At 37.4% G+C, this 27,521-nt stretch overlaps 1 protein-coding gene across 18 annotated transcripts in view; it reads left to right on the top strand.

The window, feature by feature from the left end:
- Nucleotides 1–1,636: 1,636 nt before the first annotated feature.
- Nucleotides 1,637–27,521, top strand: part of HACE1 (HECT domain and ankyrin repeat containing E3 ubiquitin protein ligase 1) — a 118,577-nt gene continuing 92,692 nt past the window's right edge. For 7 of the 18 annotated variants that reach the window (XM_086317551.1, XM_086317554.1, XM_086317552.1 and 4 more), the window contains exons 1-6: nt 1,637–1,962; nt 8,800–8,854; nt 9,888–9,977; nt 10,774–10,878; nt 18,419–18,494; nt 25,279–25,410. In XM_086317551.1, the coding sequence (XP_086173677.1) occupies nt 1,887–1,962; nt 8,800–8,854; nt 9,888–9,977; nt 10,774–10,878; nt 18,419–18,494; nt 25,279–25,410 (534 nt within the window). In that variant the 5' untranslated portion in view covers nt 1,637–1,886. The remainder of the gene's footprint in view (nt 1,963–8,799; nt 8,855–9,887; nt 9,978–10,773; nt 10,879–18,418; nt 18,495–25,278; nt 25,411–27,521) is intronic. The other 11 variants (XM_086317563.1, XM_086317555.1, XM_086317559.1 and 8 more) reach the window with 3 other exon arrangements.

Below are 27,521 nucleotides of genomic sequence, written 5' to 3' on the forward strand. Positions count from 1 at the left end.
TGTGCCAAATAAACCAGTTTTCTTTCAGGATATCATCATCAATATCTTCCCCAGTTTTAACTTTGTATTAGGTGCTGTGGTAAATACAAGAATGCAAGGCACACGATAGAGTGACAGCTTTGCCCTCACAAAATCGCCCAGCAGATAATTAAGCTACAGTTAAGTTACTTGACTCTGTGGATCACAACAAACTGGAAAATTCTTCAAGAGATGGGAATACCAGGGCACCTTACCTGCCTCCTGAGAAATCTGCATGCAGGACAGGAAGCAACAGTTAGAACTGGACATGGAACAACAGGCTGGTTCCAAACAGGAAAAGGAGTACGTCAAGGCTGCATATTGTCACCCTGTTTATTTAACTTACATGCAGATTATTTCATGTGAAATGCCGGGCTGGGTGAAGCACAAGCTGGAATCAAGATTGCAGGGAGAAATATCAACAACCTCAGATATGCAGATAACACCACCCTTATGGCAGAACATGAAGAAGAACTAAAGAGCCTCTTTATGAAAGTGAAAGAGGAGAGTGAAGAAGCTGGCTTAAAACTCAACATTTAGAATACTAAGATCATGGCATCTGGTCCCATCCTTCATGTCAAATAGATGGGGAAACAATGGAAACAGTGAGAGACTTTAATTTTTTGCACTCCAAAATCACTGCAGATGGTGCCTGCAGCCATGAAATTAAAAGATGCTTAGTCCTTGGAAGAAAAGCTATGACCAACCTAGACAGAATATTAAAAAGCAGAAACATTACTTTGCCAACATAGGTCCGTCTAGTCAAAGCTATAGTTTTTCTAGTAGTCATGTATGGATTTGAGAGTTGGACTATAAAGAAAGCTGAGCGCCAAAGAATTTATGCTTTTGAACTGTGGTGTTGGATAAGACTCTTGAGAGTCCCTTGGACTGCAAGGAGATCCAATCAGTCCATCCTAAAGAAAATCAGTCCCGAATATTCATTTGAAGCAGTGATGTTGAAGCTCCAATACTTTGGCCAGCTGATAGGAAGAACTGACTCATTTGAAAAGACCCTGATGCTGGGAAAGGTTGAAGGCAGGAGGAGGAGAAGGGGATGACAGAGGATGAGATGGTTGGATGGCATCACCAACTCGATGGACATGAGTTTGAGCAAGCTCAGGGAGTTGGTGATGGACAGGAAAGCCTGGCTGCTGTTGTCCATGGGGTCGCAAAGGGTCGAAAACGACTGAGCGACTGAACTGAGCGCAGGAAAATGTATATTCTGCGTTTGCATTGTTTGACTTTATGATTGTTTAAATCTGACATATGAAAATCTAACAAAGTTCAAGTATCTGGAAAACGTACGAATACTGGCATGATTGAGGATGGATTTTTTTGTTGTTAAGAACAATTGTGCAAATCCCCAATCGGCTATATAATCCGATGGAGTTGAAGGGAGCTACTCGCGTAAAACTTTGTGGAGCAGGAAAAGAGGGCGTGGGAACACCCTGTTGTTTTCCCCATGAACTTGCGGGTACGCCCAGATTGCGCATTGGTTCCCGCACACACCGCTCTACTCCGGCGTCTGCGTGATGGAGGCGTGTAGCCACTGGCGCACCGAGCGTGGCTCCGCCCCAGGCGCGCGCGGCTCCAAACTACTGTCCCCAGAAGGCTGTGCGAGTCCGAGAGGGAAGCGGGGGCGGCGGCCGCAGGAAGGGCGAGAGCGCAGTCTTCGTCGGCGGGTGTCTCCTCAGTCGTCGGACCGACAGCCCCCTGACGGAGGACGCGGCCCGAGCTTTCCCCGCAGCCCCGGGAGTTAGTCCGGGCGAGCCGGCACCACCGCCCGCGGGACGGGCGCGGGGCGGGATGTAGGGCTCCGAGCGCGGAGGCCGCGGGCGGGCTGGGGGAGCGCGGAGGGCGCGCCGAGGATGGAGAGAGCGATGGAGCAGCTCAATCGCCTGACGCGCTCGCTGCGCCGCGCGCGCACCGTGGAGCTGCCCGATGGTGAGCCGGCCGCGGGGCTGGGGCCGCCGGGGGCTGGGCTCGGGGAGCTGCGGGGGGTGGGGGAGACTAACTGCAAGCTGAACAAACGCCCACATTTACTTTCCTTGGCAGGGAGGGGCCGGTCTGGGACCCCTGGCCACCTCTCGGCCAGCACTCCCGCCCCGGGCAGGTGGAGTTTGTGGGAGGGGCCCGGGCCGTGGGTGTCCCGCAGCTGGAAGAAGCAGGACTTGAAGGAAGTCTCTCCGGACTGTCGGTTAGGGGTTTCGGAGAAGGAGCAGAAATATCACCCGGATGGCGGAGACCCGGATTCAGAAGATAGCATAGTTGTTGGGCTTATTCCATTTGCTGCCTGGAAATGCTGGGGAGGTGAGAGGGGGGGGGGGCGGGTAGGGTAGAGAGATCACCCCCGCCCCAACCCAAGTAGTATCGTTTACTTTAAGCTGCTGAGGGTAATTAAGCGGTCTTTTCTTTTTCAACATGTAGAGCGCCATTTTATTTTTACAATAAGCAGATAAATAAAAGGAGATCAAATGTCAAACGTGTACTTGAAGTGCTTGTTTGTTTACATGTATACACTTTAATATGCATATCCACTTCAGACAGTTTGGGGCTATGGTGCTTCTACAAAGGAGTAAGGCATGATCCTTGTAGTTCAGTATAATTTTTAGTTAAGTGTGTAAGAGTTCCTTCAGGATAGGTAACACACAAGTAGTAAAAGAGGTGAGAAAGCCGTTTTGTTTGCAGCCTCATGAATGGTTTAGTGGTAGTGGGTGAGAGCCGTGCTGCCTCTTAGAGGCTTTTGATTGTGTATGCGCAACTGAGAGAAAGGGTGCAGTTATGGCTGGTGATTTGTTTTTCTTTTTAATGCATTGTATTAGTTTATATCCGCCCCCGCCTCCGCCCCCGCCCGGAAACTTTCTTTGAATTGCTGCTGGAGCAGTGATTTTTAAGTTAGGGAAGGAGACCTTGGCACAGAGTCATCAGAGAAATGTGGACTGGGAACCTAGGGATGATTTTTCTGAAAAGATTTTCCCTTGTTTCCACCTATAATTGAGAACAGCATAATTTGAGTTGACGGTTAGTGAAAAGTACGTTTGTACTTGGTACTTTGCTAGTATAATGTAACAGACTGAAAATAATCCTGATGTTAGGAACAAGACTTTTGGCTTCAGCTTACTCTTTCTCTGTTTCGTTTCCACTTTGAGTACATTTTTTAAGTGCTTACTCATTTCTCACAGTCAGATTTTCTGGTGTCTGCTGCTGCGTGTGTAGTTTCATTGACACAGCAATTTGTATTGCTCAGCTTAAATCTCCATTATTATTATTATTTTTAACATAAATGTGACTTAGAATACTTGGATAATATTTCCTGATTTTAAAGGTAGTATGTTTTCATTGTAGAAAATCTTGAAAGAAAAAAAAATCTATTATTTCTTACCCAGTAATAAACAATGCCTAGTATTTTCTTGAGTTCTTTCTATTATTATTTCTTTCTCTACCAAATTAAGATCATACTGCATATAGTCTTTTGTTCTGCTTTTGGAAAGCACAACGCTTTTTATATCTTTAAACATGCTTAATGATTTTTCAGGCTTTCATATGATAATATGTAACAAACATTGAATCTAATTTTTTATGATAGATTTTATGAGGAACATCTTTGATTTTTAAATCTTAGTCTGCCTTTATAATTATTTCCTTAGGATTATTACACAGAAGAATATAGATCTAATTATATCAAGTTTAAAGACTAAGTATCAGCCTCTCAAGTTACTCTCTGGAACAGAAAGTTCCACTGACAGTCTGAGAGTCCCTGGACACTAGAGTAATGAAAAATAAAACTTTTCTGCAAGTTGCTTACATTTTTCTTTGATTATAATGAGTTTCCTCATCTTGTTTTAATTTATCCCCAAATTCTGATGACTCTTTTTGAATTCTTTGAAATTGGCTCTTTCAAGTACGCTCTCGCATGCGTACGTGCATGTATGTGTGTGTGTGTGTGTGTTACATTCCAGTTACAAAAATCCAGATTGTATTGCTTACGTTTTAAGGGCTGAACAGAATTTCTGAGACTAAATTCTAGTTAAATTTAGGAAATAATCAAATATTTACCTTGCTTTGTTAGAATTCGGTTATTAATCATTTGATTGGAATAAATTATTAAGGTTGGCGTTTTTAATCAGACTTCACTCTAAAGTTAACTTTGTTACATAGGATTAAACTGCAGATATTTACTGAATTGGATACTGGGCGGACATATTTATGTTCCCTTGAGATGATGAAAACCTGAGTATTCCCACTAAATAATGGAGTGCTGATTATTAGGACTAACAGGAATCTTGTGAGATAGGAAGTAAGGGAAAACAATGATTTTAGGGGTATAGATTCTCAGTGCACTTTAAAAAGTTGGCTTATATTGTTTGTTTATGTGGGGAAAAAAATCTTAAACTGCATTTACATTGAATGTAATTTGTTTAATAAAAGAATAGAACTTGAGCCCATTGGAATATATGCTTGAATGATGATTAGGATAATTCAGTTCAGTTCAGTTCAGTCGCTCAGTTGTGTCTGACTCTTTGTGACCCCATGAATTGCAGCACGCCAGACCTCCCTGTCCATCACCAACTCCCGGAGTTCACTCAAACCCATGTCCATCGAGTCAGTGATGCCATCCAGCCGTCTCATACTCTCCCCTTCTCCTCCTGCCCCCAATCCCTCCCAGCATCAGAGTCTTTTCCAGTGAGTCAGCTCTTTGCATGAGGTGGCCAAAGTACTGGAGTTTCAGTTTTAGCATCATTCCTTTCAAAGAAATCCCAGGGCTGATCTCCTTCAGAATGGACTGGTTGGATCTCCTTGCAGTCCAAGGGACTCTCAAGAGTCTTCTCCAACACCACAGTTCAAAAGCATCAATTTTTCGGCACTCAGCTTTCTTCACAGTCCAACTCTCACATCCATACATGACCACTGGAAAAACCATAGCCTTGACTAGCAGACCTTTGTTGGCAAAGTAATGTCTCTGCTTTTGAATACGCTATCTAGGTTGGTCATAACTTTCCTTCCAAGGAGTAAGCGTCTTCTGATTTCATGGCTGCAATCACCATCTGCAGTGATTTTGGAGCCCCCAAAAATAAAGTCTGACACTGTTTCCCCTGTTTCCCCATCTATTTCCCATGAAGTGATGGGACCAGATGCCATGATCTTCGTTTTCTGAATGTTGAGCTTCCAGCCAATTTTTTCACTCGCCTCTTTCACTTTCATCAAGAGGCTTTTTAGTTCCTCTTCACTTTCTACCATAAGGGTGGTGTCATCTGCATATCTGAGGTTATTGATATTTCTCCCGGCAATCTTAATTCCAGCTTGTGCTTCTTCCAGCCCAGCGTTTTTCATGATGTACTCTGTATATAAGTTAAATAAGCAGGGTGACAATATGCAGCCTTGACGTACTCCTTTTCCTATTTGGAACCAGTCTGTTGTTCCATGTCCAGTTCTAACTTGCTTCCTGACCTGCATATGGGTTTCTCAAGAGGCAGGTCAGGTGGTCTGGTATTCCCATCTCTTGAAGAATTTTCCACAGTTTATTGTGATCCACACAGTCAAAGGCTTTGGCATAGTCAAGAAAGCAGAAATAGATGTTTGTCTGGAACTCTTGCTTTTTCCATCATCCAGCGGATGTTGGCAGTTTGATCTCTCGTTCCTCTGCCTTCTCTAAAACCAGCTTGAACATCTGGAAGTTCACGGTTCACATATTGCTGAAGCCTGGCTTGGAGAATTTTGAGCATTACTTTACTAGTGTGTGAGATGAGTGCAATTACCAATTAAAAAAATCCTCCTCCATTTTATGGTTTGAGGAGAAATTGAATATAGCATAGTGAATCTGAGCTTTCTGGTCTTTGAGGTTTTCCTTTAAACAGTTTTCCGAAACTATTAATAAAAATGGCCAATGTATCTAATAAAGTGAGAGAAAGTTTAGTCTTACCACTCTTAAGTGAGAGTAAGTTTAATCTTATCACTCTGAACTTTCATTACATACCTAATTCTCAAGATTTCTTCATGAGTGTGGAGAAGGAAGCACCTGACAGCAAATTTTATTCAGTATTTTCTTAGTATTTGCTGGAGAGTCTCCTCCTAGCATCAGAGTTGTGGTTATATTTGTGTCTTCATACCTTTTAGTGTATGTAAGCTATATTTTTTTGACTTAAAAATAAGATCTATCTATAAATTTTATCTAAATAAACACTGTAAATAAACCCATGTGGACTTATGATGTTCACTTAAAATTGTGTACTATCTTGTTATATAAGTTTAAATTCACAAATAACGGTATTTCCTGTTTATGACTTTATTATGGAGTGGCTTAATTGAAATTGTCTTGATTTTTGGGGGCAAGTGTTTTATAAGAGAGAAAGAGCATTGCCATGCTGAGGGAGGCTTAGTCCAGTGTTTTTTCAACTCCTGTTGGTGATTCCCTGATAGGTAATGAAAATGATTTAGTGACTGCAGATAACATTTTGAAAAAATCGAAATAGAAGAGAATGAAACAGACTGTGTTGTACATGTTGAGAATAGGTAGTGTATTGTAGACCTTTTGGTTATTTACATGTAGTATATACTGTGTGCACTGTAAAATTTTTATAATGGGGGCTTTGGAACCAGCCAGCTTTGAATTCCAGTTTAGCCACTTAACGCCACCATCACATACTTATTGCTTAACTAGTGCTTCAATTTTCTAATTTGCAAAATGGGGATAATACTGGTACCTACTTCATAAGGTGCCCGTGAGGATAAAAGAGATGATGTATTTGCATGTGAAGTGTTTAGAACAGTACCTTAAAGATAATGGTTTAAAACATGTTGGCTGTTAGTTATTAATAGGATTCCTTGGTTATTAACTTTATTTTTATAGTGAAAGAACTGTTGCATTTGCACACTGGACTTGTGAAGTTTCCTGGGACCAAATTCTTATTCAAGTCCATACTCAAAAATAGTTAAAATAATGAATAAAAATGTGCAGAAATGGTTAGTTCTGTTCTATAAATACTTCAAGATATATTTCTAAATATTTTTTCAAGCATAATCACAATACCATTATTAGAGCCAACACAACAGTAATTTTTAATTCTCATCAGATACCTAGTTCATCATATTCAGTTTTCTCCTCTCAAAAATACTGTCTTACAGTTGGTTTGTTTGAGTCAGCATCCAGTCATAGTCCACAGCTTAATTACATTTGGTTGACTCATCTCTTAGGAATCTTTTAGTAACTTTTCCTTCTCCTTTTTTTTTTAACTTTCCATTTTTAAGTAATTTTAGACTTAAAGAAAAGTTGCATAAATACTACTCAGTTCTTGTATATCCTTCAGCCAGTTTCCCCTCATGTCCACATCTTATACAACCAAAGTACAAGTATCAAAACTAAGGAGTTAATATTGGTGTATTGCTATTAGCATTTAAGACATTTATTAGAGACATTACAGACGTTTATTAGAATGTCAGGAGTTTTCCTGCTAATACCTTTTTTCTATTTTGGGATCCAGTCCGGGATACGACATTGCATTTAGTTGTCATGTTTCCTTAGCCTCCCTTGAACTGTGATAATTCTAATTTTTCCTCGTCTTTCATGGTCTTGAGACTTTTTTAAGAGGACTAATCACGTATTTTGTGGAATTCTCCTTAATTTGGATTTGTCTAATTTTTCCCATGAGTAAATTAAAGATTTTTGTCAATAATACTGTGAAAGTGGTATGCTTTTCTCGGTGGAAACTCAAGCGCTGTGAAATATCAATATGTATTATTTCTGGTGATGTTACCCTTTTTGAGTTGATTAAGGTGACATCTGCTGTGTTCTCCACTGTAAATTCACTATTTTTCCTTTGTAGTTAGTATTTGGGGGAGATGTTTTGATATGCAAATACTCTTTTTCTCAAACTTTAACTCATTAATTTTAGCACCACTATTAACTTTTTAAGGACTAAATGGGATGTATTGCTGCTGCTGCTAAGTCGCTTCAGTCGTGTCCGACCCTGTGCGACCCCAGAGACGGAAGCCCACCAGGCTCCCCTGTCCCTGGGATTCTCCAGACAAGAACACTGGAGTGGGTTGCTATTTCCTTCTCCAATGCATGAAAGTGAAAAGTGAAAGTGAAGTCGCTCAGTCGTGTCCGACTCTTAGCGACCCCATGGACTGCAGCCTACCAGGCTCCTCCGTCCTTGGGATTTTCCAAGCAGGAGTAGTGGAGTGGGGTGCCATTGCCTTCTCCAATGGGATGTATTAGGGTATTCATTTTAAATGACTTATTAAAAAACATGAAGCTCTAAAATGCATTGAATTGAGGAATGACCACTAGTAATATATAAAAGTAAATGCAAACACTGGCTGAAATTTACATAAGTATCACATGAGATCATAGGTATTACTGACTTTTAACTTCTTTTGAATCATTTCTGTGAATTCTATAAAAAATGAAAACGTAAATTAAGTAAAAGTAAGACTTTAATGCTGTTTTATAAAAACTTCTAAGAATTTCTTTTGTTACAGTATTGACATGAAGCAACCATTATGCATATTTAATGTTTTAAATTTAGCATGTATATCTTTGATATTCATATATACTTAAGATTCCTCCAAAATACTAGTAGGTATGATGAAACATTCTGCATTTTTGCAAATAGTATGTGTAATACTTCTGATGTTTGGCACTGTTTATAATTATCTTCCACCTCTTCTCCTAGGGTTTTATTTAAAGTTAAGAAAACTTTAAAATAGTCGTTAAGTTTCACCCTTTGGAAAAAACAGGAGATAAATTAATTCCTTTTTCTGTTTTTTTTTTTTAATACTTAGATAATGAAACTGCTGTTTATACATTAATGCCAATGGTTATGGCTGATCAACACAGGTGAGTGCATATTTCAGAAATTTATATATTTTAAGAATATGAATTTACCTAGATGTTGTATATATAAACATGGACACAGAGTTTGGACATAATGACCTGGGGCAAGTTATTTAACTCTGTTATAATTTTCTGTCTGTGAAATAAGAAACAGGATTTTCCAAGTTCTTTATCAACTATAATAATCTATGGTTAGAGATTTTCTTTAATTTTTTAAAAAATTTACATATTTTTTGAAGTATAGTTGGTTTACAGTGTTGTGAAGAGATTTTCTAAATGAATAGTCAGAAATTAAAATAACTTGCTTGATTACTTACAGTGAAAAAAATATGGTTTCTATTAGAGGTTACTACTGACCTTTGTAGCAGAAAGTTAGGCCTGATGGACAACTTATTCCTTAATATTCTACTATTTTGAAGTTCTTTTCTTTAAATATTCTTTTTATTAATATAGCATTGACACTTTTCTCTTATAGGGCTTGTGTGAGATACAGTTGTTTGGCTGTGTGATGAGGTGTAACTTGTAACAGACAACTCTGCTATGGTTAGCCGTTAGGTAGTTTGGTATGAGGAGAAAGAGACACTGTATTTTGAAACAAGTTTAAAATATAGATGATTTTTTTTTTGCTTTGAAATTCCTGTCTGATATAATTAAAATACGTTTGTCTGATTTTTCTTATTTGGCCAAAATTAATACAGATAGGCTCAACTTTGTGCAAAGGGAGCAGCCAGCCCTACTGTCTTTTTCTCAAGAATCTAGTGGGAGCTGAAGCCAACTTAGGTGTCCTCAGAGCAGGTGACATAGTCAGAGCGGCAGATGAGGAACCCTTCAGCACCAGTTTATAGGTGAGGGCAGTTGAATTTTGGATGATGCTGCACTGGCTGCTGTGCTCTGCGTAGAGAGTAGTGCCTTGTTTTTTGGCTGATGTGAGACAAAACCTTTTGAGTAATTGATAAGGGTAACACTAAAGAGCTATTAACTTGAGTTATTATGTTTTTAAAAACTTTTTTTTTTAAACATTCTTCTTTTTGCATAGGTCTGTTTCTGAACTACTATCAAATTCAAAATTTGATGTCAATTATGCATTTGGACGTGTGAAAAGAAGCTTGCTTCACATTGCAGCAAAGTAAGACTAAATATTTTGGATTAAGCTCTGGTCTAAAGTGATGATCAGTAAGCTTTGAAGCAATGTGATTCCATAGTAGTTATGGAGAGAGATGAGAACAGGTAGCTGAGTGGTTCTTTGTCTTATTGAGGCCATAGTGTGCCACGCTTGCATCATTTCTCTAGATAGTTTTTTAATTTTGGGATTGGACTCAAGTCATATCTTATGTTTTTGTTTGTCCTAGATCAGATTAGAGGAGGTTAGGTATGGGGTTTATCTTTCCTGGATATACTTAAGAGTGTACATTAATCAAAATTTTACTTTTATACCACCAATGTAAGATTCTATATGCTAATTGAATGTGAAGCTGTTGGCTTTTCTTAGGTGTGAGAATGATTTTTATTCATAATGTTCCAGTGTGTAACTAATCAGTTTATTGATATCACCTTTTAAGATTTAGGTAGTGCTAACTCTCCCTAAATAAAATTGATTTTTCAATATAAATTTGGCTTCTGGAAGGCCAAAAGTTCAGAGTATTACATGTTTTCTTTTATGTGCTAAAGCCAAATTTTGTTTCATATGAATTTCTCAAATACTTCATAGATTTTGTAGTAGAATGTGCCATCTTGAAAATAGAGGTTATTTACTCTTTGTGATAGGAGTTAAATTGGTCAATATGGACCCCCTAAATAATGTGTTTATTTTATTTTATTTTTTTAAAATAATGTGTGTAATAGAATTTTTCATTTTTTAATTAAGCTTTGTCAACTGTGGCTGTATGTTAAATGCATCTGAACTGTTTTTAATATTGTTTTAGTTGTGGATCAGTGGAATGCTTGGTTCTGCTTTTAAAGAAAGGAGCAAATCCTAACTATCAAGATATTTCGGGCTGTACACCTCTTCATTTGGCAGCTAGAAATGGGTAAATATTTTTTCTTGAGTAGCTTAAGTTGGATTATCAGTTATGAATAGGAAAGCACCCTGCCTTCATTTGGTAATTTTTTCCCCTCAATATTTGCCTTGGAAAGAGGGTCTTGGATTATTATGTTATCCTTTTAAATAACTATAATAATATCAATAATTTATTAAGTAGTTCACTAATATTTTTCTTCTTAAATATATGTTTGTCTGAGTTTACTTATAATGACATTTTTTGAAAAGCATAATTTTCACCTCTTTGTTTCAGTGTCCTTTTTCCTGCTAGTCTTTTGCCACGTCTAACTCCATGACTTATTTTCCAAATTCTTTGGTTAATTTTATTAATGCAATTAAAGACAGAGTAAATATATTTTACTTAGTTTATAATTATTTGTGAATGAGTGTACTAACTCATTGTGTGCTATTTTAAACCCTATTGAACTTTTTATGGATTTCTCCTTTTTTGTTGAGAATTTCACAGTCACATCTGTATCTGCCTCTGCAATATTTTTCACTTCTTAAAGTTCTCTTGGACTGAGAAACCAGACCAAAATGGTTGGAATTATGTTTATAATTAAAATAAGTAGTTTTTGATTCAGGGCTTGAGGAACTTTAAGAAAACTTCTCTTTGAAAAATATTTCTATGTGTTTATTCTTTTGATTACTCTGGAAAGTATTTTTGTTGCCTGTTTTGAACTGAAATTCTGCATAGTTAAGGTGGCTGCCTAAGTGAGATAGATATGGGGCTAAAATTGTCAACTTCATCAATGTGAGACCAAATTTTTTCAGATAAGGGTTAAAGTAGAACCAGTAAAATAAGAATGATAGTGATATCTAGGTTGGACATGGGAGAGGCATAGTCTTTTACCCTGTCAGGTTTAGATCCATTATCCCATGTATTGGTAGGTTAGTGACAAAGCTCTTTTTAGAAGTTACATATAAAAAATTGTCTCAACAACTGTAAATGGAAGGACAGGTTGGTGCACAGCAGGGATAAAACGCCTACTCCTGCTGTAGTAGGGGACTTTGTCATTTAGGAGACCATTGCTTCCCCCACTCCCCCAGGCTTTGTTGAAGTATATTGGCAAGTAAAATTATAAATATAGTTATACTGTACATCATGATTTTATCTATACATTGTGAAGGGATTTCTCTCATCCATCACCTCAAATACTTATCTTTTTTTTTTTTTTTGGTAAGACATTCAATTTGGAGACCATTACATTTTAAAGATGAAAACATATGACATATTATTTCATAATTCATATGGCAAATCAGTCAAGAGAAAAGGAATAAGAAGAGTCCAGAACCCTTACATAGCATCTAACTTGGATGCATTTCATTCCTATAAAGATTATTTTGATATTCAGTACATAACTATTTTGTTTTTTATTTACTAAATGGGTGCCTTATACAGCTTAGGGACAGCTTGTTCAGCTTAAAGCTACTTGTTCCTGTAGCTTTTGATGGTTTCAGAAAATGTTTTTTGGTGTGATTCTCTACAAATTTGTCTAGACTGAAGCAGCAGTCATAGGTGAATTCTGCCCCTTTGGCTGGTCCATCTGATTTGTGGGATTTTTTTGTTTTGTTCCCTCATCTGTTATTGTCAGAAAGGTAGACTATTTCTCTTGGCCAGCTTTAGAGTTTTTATCTTCAGCCATCAGTGCTGTGTACGTTAGTACTAAATTGCCTTCCTTTCTAGTGGAAGACCTCTTAGGTTGCCTCAGAGCACTTGGATGACTGGTCCCTCTGTCCTTTGGGTTACCATAAACTTATAATTGTTGCAGTATCCAGCCAGGAAAGTTGTTGCTTCCTGTACAAAAGATCCAGCATTGCTCATGATTATATGAGAATTTTAAAAGAGAAGACTTAAAAATTATTGTGTTATCTTTAGGTTGCATATTGGTCAGATTTGAAACATTTTTTCACTATTTTTTTTGAGCTAGATTGTGAGCTCATAAAGGGTGGAGCTCATGTATTAGTTAATATTTTAGCTCCATTCTAAGCAAAAGAGGTGAACACTTAATGGGTCTTTTTGATTTACTCAAGGTTATGGAAAATAGCAGTGATGATTGTTAAGTAAGAAAAGGATATATTTCTCTTATAGTGCCCTGTACCTTTTGCAGTTCATTTTTGGGAGGGGGAGCATTATGTTTTGTGGCTTCTCTTCAACAAACCTCTGCCCTAAACACTTCTTTGGAACCCTTTCCCTGGCACAGTCCTGCCTAAGTGTTTATTTTGACAATAGGCCAATGGTCCACATCAGGCTTCTGAATAGATTTTAGAAGTCCCACATTATGGGTGCCATCACACACACACAGAGGCATAATTTAAACAATGTAATATTAATTTTAATGGGATTTTGTAGTTTCCTCACAGTAATAAAGATTTATTTCCTAAGGTTTTCATAACTGTATTCGATGAAGAAACTTTGTAAATGTTTGAACTTTTAAGTTTACTCAGAGCTTTATTTTCTTCCATTTCTTTGATTAAAATGCTGATTTTAGTTGAATTTAACTTCATTTTAGAAAGAAAGAGTCATAGCAAGAAAAGTAATTTGTTTTCTTTTAAAAGGTTTATTCAGTTAATAACAATTATAACTATTATATATACAGAGGATGAGATGGTTGAATGACATCTCTGGCTCGATGGACATGAGTTTGATCAAGCTCCAGGAGTTGGTGATGGACAGGGAAGCCTGGTGTGCTGCAATCCATGGGGTTACAGATCGGACACGACTGAGTGACTGAACCGATAGCTATTATTAGATTGAATAATTAGTAATTAGTTAGCTATGCTTAGTACTGAGTTGATTAAAGAAATGTGATAGGCTATGAAGAAATTTATTATCAGAGTAAATAGTTATTATATTACATGTATTATGTATATTCTCTGTATACCATATATTATATATGTATAGCTTATTTGCAAAGGGTTCCTGGACCCAATTCCAGTGTGTGTATGTGTGTGTGTATGTTGGCGGGGCAGTTGTAGGCTTCATCAAACCAATAAGCAAGTCTCAAATGACAGCAGTTTCCTAAAAGTCAGATCAATTCTGACACTATGATGTACCTTCAGGTAGAAGCAGATTCTGTTGGTCAAGGGCTCAGTCCTGTAGACCACCCTTCACTTCAGATGCCAATTGCCAGGTCAGTTTCAAGTAGTTTTCTGACTGACTGGCTACAGATTGGAGGTTCTGCCATCCCCTTCCAACTCAGTATTCCTGTCAAGAGTCCCGGTTGTAACTAGTACTTTTGACCAACTGGCTAGAAATCAGTTGCCGTGATCCCTTTCTTGGGCTTGATTAATTTGCTAGAAGGGCTCACTGAACTCAGGAAAATGTGTTTGTTTACTCACTAGAGTACCATGTTTTTTTTTTTTTATAAGAGAGTATTAAAGGATATGAGTCAGTAATCAAACGAAGAGATAGATACACTGGGTGAGGTCCTGAACAAAGAGATTTGGGCATGGTCGCAGGTAGAAGCATTTTGGTTCCCCTCCATGGAAGCTCTTCCTGAAAGAGACAAAAAATTGTCCTTTTGGGTCTATGTAGACATCATTGCCGGAGAAGGCAATGGCACCCCACTCCAGTACTCTTGCCTGGAGAATCCCATGGACGGAGGAGCCTGGGGTGGGCTGCAGTCCATGGGGTCGCTAAGAGTCGGACACGACTGAGCGACTTCACTTTCACTTTTCACTTTCATGCATTGGAGAAGGAAATGGCAACCCACTCCAGTGTTCTTGCCTGGAGAATCCCAGGGATGGGGGAGCCTGTGGGCTGCCGTCTGTGGGGTCGCACAGAGTCGGACACAACTGAAGCAACTTAGCAACAGCAGCAGCAGCAGCAGCAGCAGACATCATTACATAGTCATTATTGACTTAAATCATTGGCTGTTAGCAGCTGATTCAACCTCTGGTTGCTATCCCCTCCCTGGAAATAGGAGTGGGACTGAAAGTGCCCTCTAATATGTGGTTGATTCTCCTGGCAACTAGCCCCCACAGTTGGGTGGCACCCAAAAGTCACCTTCACCTCTTTTTAGGAAAAGAGGCCCATTGCTTTTAATTGTTTAGGGTTTAGAACTGTGAGCCAAGAAGTGTGGATTAAGACCAAATATATAACTATACTTTCTTACTGTAAATCGCAATATCTCAGTATTCACATTAATACGATATGTACTATGTTATATAACATTATACATAATATGCTATTATGTATACCCCATTTTATATTTTTTAATGTATGTATATAATCATTTACTTAACTAGATCATAAACTTTTTCTTGCCACAGATTAAATCATATTTTCTTAATTCATTACTGAGCATAGTTAAGCATATACATGAATTGTATATTTTATATATATACACACACACACATATACATATGTGTGTATACATATAGGTGTGTTATCACTTTGTTTCCAAAGCATGAGTTTTCATTTAATTATTAATGAAGGAGAAATTGAGATAAACACTGAAGAGTGAGGAAGAATGGATCAGGCTAGGAGCAAGCATTGTGAGCAAAATGACATGGGTAGGCAGTTCAAAAGGCAGCAACATGCTTTTGTAGATATGTCTCCAAGTAAGATATACAGATGTCCAGATCAAGAAAAGATGCTTAATATCCCTAATCAGGGAAATGCCAGTTAAAACTACCATGAGATACCAACTAAGATTCATTAGTATGGCTATCAAAAAAAACATGACAGGTGTTGATGAGGGTGTGGAGAAATTGGACCCCTTGTGCTCTGTTGGTGGGAAAGGGAAATGGTACAGATGCTCTGGAAACTAGTTCTTTGCTTCCTCAAAAATAAAAATAGAATTATACTATGATCCAGCAGTTCCACTTCTGGGTATATACCCCCCACAATTTCATGCAGAGTCTTGCAGAAATATTTGTATACTTGAATTCATAGCAGTATTATTCACAATAGCTAAAATAAAGGAATCTAAGCATCCATTTGCACATGAATGGATAAACTAAATGTGGTATATACATACAGTGGAATATTATTCAGCCTATGTGAGTGCTAAATTGCTTCAGCTGAGTTCAACTCTGAGCGACCCTGTGGATTGTAGCCTACCAGGCCCCTCTATCCATCAGATTCTCCAGGCAAGAATACTGGAGTGGGTTGCCATGCCCTTCTCCAGGGGATCTTCCCAACCCAAGGATTGAACCCGCGTTTCTTACGTCTCCTGCATTGGCAGGCAGGTTCTTTATTGCTAGCACCACCTGGGAAGCCCCTTAAAAGGTAGGAAATTCTGTATCCATGTTGTATGCTGCAACATGGATGAGCCTTGAGGAGATTATACTAAGTGAAATAAGCCAGTCACAAAAAGACAAACTGTATGATTCTACTTCTGTGAGACATTTCAGTTCAGTTCAGTTCAGTCACTCAGTTGTGTCTGACTCTTTGCGACCCCATGAATTGCAGCATGCCAGGCCTCCCTGTCCATCGCAAACTCCCGGAGTTCACTCAGACTCAACGTCCATCGAGACAGTGATGGCATCCAGCCATTTCATCCTCTGTCGTCCCCTTCTCCTCCTGCCCCCAATCCCTCCCAGCATCAGAGTCTTTTCCAATGAGTCAACTCTTCGCATGAGGTGGCCAAAGAACTGGAGTTTCAGGTTTAGCATCATTCCTTCCAAAGAAATCCCAGGGCTGATCTCCTTCAGAATGGACTGGTTGGATCTCCTTGCAGTCCAAGGGACTCTCAAGAGTCTTCTCCAACACCACAGTTCAAAAGCATCAATTCTTCGGCACTCAGCCTCCTTCACAGTCCAACTCTCACATCCATACATGACCACAGGAAAAACGATAGCCTTGACAAGATGGACCTTTGTTGGCAAAGTAATGTCTCTGCTTTTGAATATGCTATCTAGGTTGGACTGTGAAGAAGGCTGAGCGCCAAAGAATTGATGCTTTTGAACTGTGGTGTTGGAGAAGACTCTCGAGAGTCCCTTGGACTGCAAGGAGATCCAACCAGTCCATTCTGAAGATCAGCCCTGGGATTTCTTTGGAAGGAATGATGCTAAAGCTGAAACTCCAGTTCTTTGGCCACCTCATGCGAAGAGTTGACTCATTGGAAAAGACTGTGATGCTGGGAGGGATTAGGGGCAGGAGGAGAAGGGGACGACAGAGGATGAGAAGGCTGGATGGCATCACTGTCTCGATGGACGTCAGTCTGAGTGAACTCCGGGAGTTTGCGATGGACAGGGAGGCCTGGCGTGCTGCGATTCATGGGGTCACAAAGAGTCGGACACGACTGAGCGACTGATTTGATCTGATCTGATCTAGGTTGGTCATAACTTTCCGTCCAAGGAGTAAGCGTCTTTTAATTTCATGGCTGCAGTCACCACCTGCAGTGATTTTGGAGCCCAAAAAGTAAAGTCTGACACTGTTTCCACTGTTTCCCCATCTATTTCCCATGAAGTGATGGGACCAGATGCCATGATCTTAGTTTTCTGAATGTTGAGCTTTAAGCCAACTTTTTCACTCTTCACTTTCACTTTCATCAAGAGGCTTTTTAGTTCCTCTTCACTTTCTGCCATAAGGGTGGTGTCATCTGCATATCTGAGGTTATTGATTTAGATAAGGGCAAATCTTAGAGATAAAATGTAGAATAGTGGTTGGCCAGGGACTAGCAGGAGAGGGAATGGGGAGTTCTGTTTAATGGATGCAGAGTTTCAGAAAGCTGAAAAGTGTTCTTGAGATGGATGGTGATGGTGGTTGCACAACAATATGAATATACTTAATATTGCTGGTCAAGTGATCAAATGTTAGTCGCTCAGTTGTATCTGACTCTTTGCGACCCCATGGACTGTAGCCTGCCAGGCTTCTCTGTTCATGGAATTCTCCAGGCAAGAATACTGGAGTGGGTAGTCATTCCTTTCTCCAGGGGATCTTCCTGACCCAGGGATTGAACCCAGGCCTCCTGCATTGCAGGCAGATTCTTTACTGTCTGAGCCACCAGGGAACCCTAAGATTACTGCACTGTACACTTAAAAACAGTTAAGATGATAAATTTATGTTATGTGTATTTTACTACAGTAAAAAAGCTGAAAAAAAATTAAGTGGGTAAGGGTATGAATAGATGGCCATTTTATTAATTTATTTTTTACAACTCATCTTAGTATTTTAAATACTATACAATCAAGAATATAGGATACAGCATTCATTGAGACGTCATTTTACTCTATCCATTCCCCTTCCATTAAACTTATGAATGTCTTACATTTTTAATGGAGATTACTATTTCAAATATTCTGTCAACACTAGAAATTTCATAGCATTTTCAGTGATGAATTTGTCCCAATGGCATTAAAACCTCATTGTGCCTTTTTAAAATCCTATTATCTTTGAGTCATAGAAACAATTTTGTTTCATATGCTACATTTATTTATTGAAGTATTTATTTAAATATTGCAGATACAGGTTATTTGCTATCGGTTAATATTGAGTGTAGTTAATATTTCAGTAAAATAATTTTCATTTGTTTATTTTTCTAGTAACAGTTGTCTTTACTGTCTCTTTTTCTTTTCAGGCAAAAGAAATGCATGAGTAAATTATTAGAATACAGTGCTGATGTCAACATTTGTAATAATGAAGGTCTTACTGCAGTAAGTGCTAAGAGTTTTTGTCTGAGATTTTAGAAATACTTTTAGAAAATAATATCAAAAGTAATAGTAATGCAAAGTGTAGTACAAATATTTCTGCAGTTATTTCTTTGTAGTAATTGAGAAGATACAGAATGATTTCAGGTACACTTCTCAGCTAATTTATACATATTGATGTTAAGGGTGAAATATTTAGACTTGATTTGTTCTGAACTCAGCAGAATTATAAAAGTGAGGCAATAAAAATGATGTGATGTTTGTTTTGTTATGTTGCCTATACTGTCTCCCAACTACTGTCAGAATTCATTGCCTCTAAGAGTCCTATGAGAAAAAAGCAGAAGAATATCAGTAAGAAAAACTGAAGGCAGTGGATGAGTTTCTTCATGCAGGTGGCAGAGTCAGAGTGAGACATGTATCTTCTGTATCCATCTCAGGAAATGGGAGTGCTAATGGGTACAGGGCTTCTTTGGGGGAAATGAAAATGTTCTAAAATTGACTGTAGTGATGATTGCACAACTCTCAATGTACGAAAACCCAGTAAGCTGTATGCTTTAAATAGATGAATTGTAAGGCTGTGAATTGTATGGCATTTTATGTCAAATAAATATACATCTAATTTATGACACTCTTAGCCTGAAAAAAAAAAAAAATTCTCTTTTTTTTTTTCTTTTAAACTTTTTATTTTATATTGGGGTGTAGCCAATTAACAGGGCTTTCCAGGTGGCACAGTGGTAAAGAATCCACCTGCCAGTGCAAGTGATGGAAAAGATGCGGGTTTAGTCCCTGGGTCAGGAAGCTCCCCTAGAGTAGGAAATGGTAACCCACTCCAGTATGCCTGAAAGATTCTATGGACAGAGGAGCCTGGTAGACTACAGTCCATGGGGCTGCAAAAAGTTGAACGTGACTGAGCAACTGAGCATACATACACACACAGATGGTTAACAAAGCTGTGATAGTTTCAGGTGAACAGCAGAGGGACTCAGCTATATATATACATGCACCCTTTCTTCCCTAAACCTCCCTCCCACTCATGCTGCCACATAACATTGAGCAGAGTTGCAAGTGCTATATGGTAAGCCCTTGTTGGTTATCCATTTTAAATATAGCATGTATATATGACCATCTCAAACTCCCTAAGTGTCCCTTCCCCTGGCAACCATAAGTTCATTTTATAAGTCTGAGTGTCTTTCTGTTTTGTAAATAAGTTCATTTGTATCATTTCTTTCTTAAGTTTCATATATAAGGGATGTCATATGACATTTCTTTATCTGACTTACTTCACTCAGTATGACAGTCTCTAGGCCCATCCATGTTGCTATAAGTGGCATTATTTCATTCATTTTAATGGCTGAGTAATATTCCATTGTATATATTTACCACATCTTCTTTATCCATTCCTCTGTCAGTGGACATTTAGGTTGCTTCCTCTCTTAGCTGTTGTAAACAGTGCTGCAGTGAACATTGGGATGCATGTATCCTTTCAGATCATGCTTTTCTCTGGATATATGCCCAGGAGTGGGATTGCAGGGTCATATGGTAGCTCTATTTTTAGTTTTTAAAGGAACCTCCATACTCTTCTCCATAGTGGCTGTACCAATTTATATTCCTGCTAACAGTGTAGGTGGGTTCCTTTCTCTCCATACCCTCTCCAGCATTTATTGTTTGTGATTTTTTTGATGATAATTGTAGTTTTGATTTGCAATTCTCTAATAATTAGCGGTGTTGAACATCTTTTCATGTGATTATTGGCCATCTGTATGTCTTTGTTTGAGAAATGTCTATTTAGGTCTTCTGTGTATTTTTTGAGTGGGTTGTTTTGCTGCTGTTAAATGTCATAAGCTGTTTGTAAATTTTGGAGACTAATCTCTTATCAGTCACAAATATTTGCAAATATTTTCTCCCAATTTGTTGGCTGTCTTTTCATTTGTATTTTTTGTTTCCTTTGCTGTGCAAAAGCTTTTGAGTTTAAGTAGGCACCGTTTATTTATTTTTTATTTCCATTATTCTGGGAGGTAGATCAAAAAGATGTTGCTGTGATTTATGTCAGAGAGTGTTCTGCCTTTGTTTTCCTCTAGGAGTTTTATAGTGTCTGGTTTCACATCTAGGTCTTCAGTAACATTCTTTTGACCTTCCTCCTCAGCTTCCAAATTTCTCACTCCACAGTCAACTTTTCTCAATTATTTTAATAGATTTAAAAATTTTGTTTCCCTAATTCTAAATAACAGGCTAGTATACTGCTTTTTGACTTTTCAGTTTTAGGCATCACCTATTGACTTGCTGGAATATAAAGTTAAGTGTTTCTTTTTTAGCCTCACCTCCTCTTATCCCATCATGTACAAGCACATTTCCCTCACACCCATCCAGTAGAATTGTAATTTTTGTTAGGTCATTTTTCACTGTTTTAATTTTTTGGCTAAATAAAAACTGTTCATAGTTAGGCCAAAAAATGTACTACAGTTGCTTTTTGGGGGTGGGGAGAATGCTGTGTTTTGTGGCATGTGGGTTCTTAGTCCTATGACCAGGCATCATACCCATGTCCCCTGCCCTTGGAGTGCAGAGTCTTAACCATTGGACTGCCAGGGAAGTCCCTATAGTTGCTTTTCTTTCTCTCACAGCATTTTGTTTTTCATGTGATTAATAATTGTATTGTCAAAAATGAGATACTTGTAGATTCATATGCAGTTGTAAGAAATAATAACAAAGAAATCCTCTGTATATTTTGCACAGTTTTCCTCAATGGTAGCATTTTATAAAACCATAGTATAATGTTATGACCAGAATATTGACAATGATATAGTTTATGTTATTCAGATTTCTCCAGTTTAACTTCTATCCACTTTTACCTGTTTATGTATGTTAAGTTTTAGACAGATTTACTACCTTTATAGGTCTATGTGTCCACTACCGCAGTCAATATTAGTATTTCCAACTCCAAAAAGATGTTTTTTATTTTCTTTTATAATCACACCTTTCCTTTCCTTCATCCCATGCCTAACCCTGGCAATCAGTAATCTGTTCTTCATTTCTAAAATTTTGTCATTTCAAGAGTATAATATAAATGGAATCATACTAGGAATGGGCTTTTGTGTGCTGATCATATTCCATGGGGATGGATCTTGGTTGTGTGTATTAATGATTCATTCCTCTACATTGCTGACAAGTATTTCTTGGTGTAGATGTACCACTGATTGTTTAACCATTCACCTGTTGAAAGACATCTGGGTTGTTTCCCGTTTGGGCCTATTGTGAATAAAACTGCCATGAACATAGTGTACAGGTTTTTGTGTGAACATAAAGGTTTCATGTTTTAGGGAATATAATGCCCAGGAATACAGTTGCTAGGTTGTATGGTAGTTTCATGTTTAGTTTTAAAGTGCACTGGAAAGCTTTTCCAGGCTCACTGTATCTTTTTATACTCCCACCTGCAACATACGAATGATCTAGTTTTCTGTCATTCTCGCCAGCATTTGGTGTTGTAACTGTATTTTATTTTAGTCATCTTGTTAGGTATGTATGTAGTGATATCTCATTGTGGTTTTAATTTGCATTTACCTAATTGCCAATGTTGAACAGCTTTTTGTGTGTTTTATTTGCCATCTATATATCCTATTTTGTGAAATGAGTTCAAGTCATTTGCCCATTTTCTGTTTTTTTTTTTTTTAATTGAGTTGTTAGAATTCTTTGTATTTTGGAAATACCAAACCTTTGTCAGGTATGTGACTTGCAAATATTTTCTCCTCATCTTTACTTTGCCTTTTAAAATTCTAAACTGGGTCTTTTGTAGTGTGAAAGTTTTAAATTTTGATGAAGTTTAGTATATCAGTTTTTGCATTTATGGACTGTGTTTTTGGTATCTAGTTTAGGAACTCTTTACCTTGCCGTGGAGCCTGAAGATTTTCTCTTACCTTTTTCAAAAAGTTCTTTAATTTTACATTTTATATCTAAGCCTATGATCTGTTTTGAGCTAATATTTGTCTGTGATGCTTAAGTCAAGGCTCATTTTTTTACCTATGGATTCCAGTTACTCTCGCACTATTTGTTGTAAAGACTGTATACTTCCTGTGTGAAATTAGCTTTGTATCTCTCTCAAAAATGTTTTAGGCATACCTGTATGGGGTTATTTTGGGGTCCTCAGTTCTGTTCCACTGTCTGTATGCATTTGCCATTATCACACTGTCTTGATTACTCTAGCTATATAGTAAGCCTTAATAGCAGGTAGAGTAATTCCTCCCACTTCATTTTTGTCAAGATTGTGTTAGCTACTTTGGTTCTTTCACGCATCCATATAAATTTTAGAATAAACTTGTCTATGATGAAAAACCCTGCTGAGATTATTTTAATTGGAATTGCATTAAGCCTATAGATCAATTTGGGGAGAATTGATATCTTTACTATGTTGAGTCTTCCAATCTGTAAACACAGTATGTCTTTCCATTTATTTAAGTCTTTGATTTCTTTCATTAGAATTTTATGTTGCTCAGCATACAGATCTTGTGCAAGGTTTAAGTGTATAGCTATTTTATTTTCTTTGTAGCAATTGTAAGTAACATTATTTTTAATTTTGATTTCTGCATGTTCATTGCTAGTACATAGAGATACAATTGCTTTTTATGAGTTGATCACATATCTTGTGACCTTGCTGAACTCACTTGATTAATTCAGGAGTTTCTGGTAGACTCCTTAGGATTTTCCACATAGATAATCATGTCATCTGCAAATTAAGATAATTATAGCTTTTCCTTTTCAATCCATGTGTCTTTTCTGTTTCTCTCTTCATTGCAGCTCAGAATTTTGTTTTCTAAATGTGTATTGTCAATTCTTTGCTAGAGTTTCCCTGAACTTTGTAAATATCCTCATAACATATGTTCACTACCTTTCATCTTGAATAGTTTTGAGGGAGTCTGTTACGGAGACTGCTGATTGATTTCTTGGCTTGCTGTACAATGTTATTTGGAATATCTCTTCACCATCATCCTGGAGATGCCTTTGCCTTTCTCTTGTTTTGGGTTTTTATTTATATACATACCTCGGAGATACTGCAGGTTCTGTTTCTGACCATGTTAATAAAATGAATACTGAAGTAAAGCGAGTCACACAGATCTTTTGGTTTCTTAGTTCATATAAAAGTTATATGTGGAGAAGGAAATGGCAACCCACTCCAGTATTCTTGCCTGGAGAATCCCATAGACAGAGGAGCCTGGCAGGCTACAGTCCATGGGGTCGCAAGAGTTGGACACGACTTAGTGCACTGTCTCACCCCAGAGATCCTGCCACATATACCACAAAAACCAAACATCCCCCAATGACCTTGGCCCCACTGTTCCAATCACTCCCAGGTGGGAATTCAGGCACATGTCCACAGAGGTCACAGACAACATACATACGGTTCTGTTATGTCCCATATATTACCCTTTCATGTCCCAAGGAAGACATTTTCTCTTAGAGATTTTCATTTAGTGTATCTTTAAAAAATCTTGTGTTTTTAAAAAACTTTTAAAAAACTTGCCTCCATCTTTTTCTTGGGTAAGGACAACCCAGAAATGGCCCTTTTGTGTCTGTGATGTTGCCATTCACAGCTTTCTTGATAGGCCTAGTACAATCTTGAGAACAGGGTTGCTGTATGCTGAGTGTCAGACGGTAGCTCTTAGCTTTGCCTATCTTAGGTAGTTATGCTGTGCATTTTTTATTGGTGTACCATGTTTGATTTGTCCCTAATACCTTTGAAGTTTTTCTGAGAAATGAATAATGCAACATGAACTTATTAAAATACATTTTAAGCCTTTAAAAAAAAAAGTTATATGTAACCAAGAGACACTGTAGGGTGCTTACTACCTGTTCTTGAGCTTTTGGGGAGTTCTGTGATCTCAATTTTCCTTTACTGGCTTAGGGGTCATCTTTCTGTTCTGACAAAATAGACAAAAGCTTCCAAAATGGGTTGCTATTGTATTCTCTCCTGTTCTTTATCTTAATGTGCATATTCAGTTGCTCAGTAGTGTCCAAATCTTTGCAACCCTTTGGACTGTTGTCTGGGAGGCTGCTCTGTCCAAGGGATTTTCCCAGCCAGAATACTGGAGTGGGTTGCCATTTCCTCCTCCATTATCTTAATAGATCTGTTGTTTAAGAAAAAGTACCCTTTATTGTCATTTCAGTGGTTTGGGAAGAAGTAGGAGCTGGTTCTTGGGTTCAAAGCTACCATTTTAAAACAAGTTACATGATATATTTTTTTTAATGGAAAAAAGGCCAATGAAAAATGCATGGACAGCATAGACCAAAGTTACAGCATTATCTTTGAGTTGTAGACTTCTAGACGTTTTATATTTTTTATCCTCCCCATGTGTGTTATTTATGTATGTTTTATGCATTACATGTAAAATATAGGAAATAAAGAATATGACCCCTACTGTGTTGATTATTTTTTATCTTATGTTTGTTTCTGGGGAAGGGAAAATGTTCAGTACCTCTTCTCTAGAGATAAGCTATACCTACAGTCCATGGTCATCTAAGAAGCAGAGTATTAGTGATCCTCAGTTTAGGATTTTTAATTACTTTGAACATTGCAAAACTTGATTTTGAAGTACATGACTGTGTACTTCATATTTTCCCTGATTTCCCTGATACATATTTTCCCCCATTTAAAATATAGGAAAAAATTATATTGGCTTAAATTTTAATTTTAATCTTTGGTATGCATGTAGTGCTCACAGTTGAGAAATAATTGCATTATTTATTTGCTGTTTTTATATGAAATACTCCTGCATAAATGTTAAGTAACTAAATGGCTGTACAGATACACTGGCTGGCTGTGAATGGGCGGACAGAACTACTCCATGACCTTGTACAACACGTCAGTGATGTCGATGTTGAGGATGCGATGGGGCAGACAGCGCTGCATGTGGCCTGCCAGAATGGTCACAAGACGGTAAATTAAGCCTCAAGGACTTTAAGTTGCATGTGTTTTTTTTTTGTAAACTTTGAATCGATGAAAAACTTTTCACTGTGCATAATTGGAAACATAAAGCAAAATCTGAAAACATTTTCTGCATCATGTGCACTTCTAATTAGTATATTCTATGTGGATAAAAGGAACAGCAAATAGTGCTTTTAAATATGTTTAATGTAATTTGGATTTCAATTTTATTTTTGATTCATAAATTTATTAGCTATATGTTTTAAATTTTAAATATTAACAAATAATTTGTTTATAATGTTTATTCTATTGTCAGTTTTATCAAACAACTATTTTATTTTATTTTTTTTACCATTTTCATATTTTTACCATTAAGCCTCAAGTTTTGGAATTAGACCATGAAGAGAGTAAACTCCAACTTTGCTTAAATAGTTCAACTTGGGTTATCATATTTTTCTACTCCCGTGGCATATAAGTACTATATATAAGTACTAGAATCACAGCTGTTTTCTTTCTTACTTTTGATTTCTAAAATCATGCATTTGTTTTACGGCAGTACTTTACTGTTATCCCTATGTATAAACATTGGCTTTTAAAATTGCTAATAGTTTTCCTTCTCATTAGGAGACTGCTACCTTATTTAAAGATTGTTGGCTTAAGATTTTAGATTGACTTTCTGCCTTTTATAATTTCATATCCTGGTTACTTTCAGTTTTTTCCCACATTTAACATTATGGATAATAGAATATTATTTATTTGCTAACTAAAATGAAAAACCAACTGAAAACAAAAAAACACTGCCGGCATCTACAAAGATAAAAAGTTTATGTTTATTATTTTGTACACATTCTGAGTCTAATGTTTTTGTTGGGAAAATTCTTAGTGGAATCTGGACTTCTGTCTTTGCAAACACTTTTTTCTTAACCTGGGTTCAGGCTGTTGGCTCCTACATACTTAGATGCTTTATGTATGACCTCAATTCACAAAATATTACACTTCTTTAAGGTAGTGAGCTCAAAGTTTACATTGTCATATGTTTAATAAGAGTTGGATAAAAGAGATATATGAATATTTTTTTCTTTCCTGGCATTTCTTCTGAACACCAGTGTTCATTATTATTCTTTTGTCTTTTATCATCTGAAAACTAATTCAGTGTTTTTAGGATTATTCCTTTTCATTACTTTTTACTTTCTGCAAGTCAGTATTACTAAATTTAAGAAGTATTCTGGGTGGGGGAAAAATCATCTAAAATCTTCTAATCTTGACAGACCCCAGTAAGCAACCGTTGCCTGTTAGAGTCCTGCTGGTAGCTCTTACTCAACAGAAAAGCACCTGCTTTAATATTAAACACTCTGCTGAAACAAATGAGTGGCATATCATTTACTAAGATTGCAAACTGTATCTGTTGCCCAGTAATTTGTGTAGTAAAAAACTAAATTCAGATTAGGAATTATCTACAAAAGCTAATTTTAGGTGCCTTGAGCCAGTGAAGAAGCAAAAATTACTCAGAAAACCTTGGTTCAAAACATGTGCATTACAGGGTGCATTGAAAATTTAGAATTGCCTACTGAAGTTATTGAAGAGTAGTTAGTATAATACACTCCATATGGTTTACAACCTAAAGCAGGTGTGGTGAAGTAAGAGAGAATTGCTCATAGTCAGATGGCCTTTGAAGAACTGTATTTTCAGATTTATAGGTGGCCTGACTTCATGGTGGTGATGGGTTTCACAGGGTGAGATTTTACAGATATAGTACAGGAGGACGAGTGTAAAAAGCCACGTTGACTTGTGGTTGATTGTATTAGTGAGTAAGGTTCCTTTATATTTGGTCCATTATAGTTACCTGTGAGGATCATACACAAAGGTAATGCTTAGCACTATTTTCCAATTCATTGTATATATTTTTAGTCCTTCGATTAGGGCAAGAAGGAATCTTGAAAAATTAGTCCATTTCCTAGCCTCCAGACGGCATTCCACCTCTAAAAATCTGTGTTGATAGTTACGTTAATTGTCATAATGTATTTCTGGGACCTGTTCAAATCTTAGTGGATGAGCTTATTCTTTTATCTTAAGTTGAATTTGATTTAAGGGCTCTGAGATGTAAGTTACTACAGGGTGTAGGG

Source organism: Bos grunniens, chromosome 9, assembly GCF_055505025.1.
Source record: "Bos grunniens cultivar Pamir isolate PY7600 chromosome 9, Bosgru_T2T1.0, whole genome shotgun sequence".
Taxonomy (NCBI): domain Eukaryota; kingdom Metazoa; phylum Chordata; class Mammalia; order Artiodactyla; family Bovidae; genus Bos; species Bos grunniens.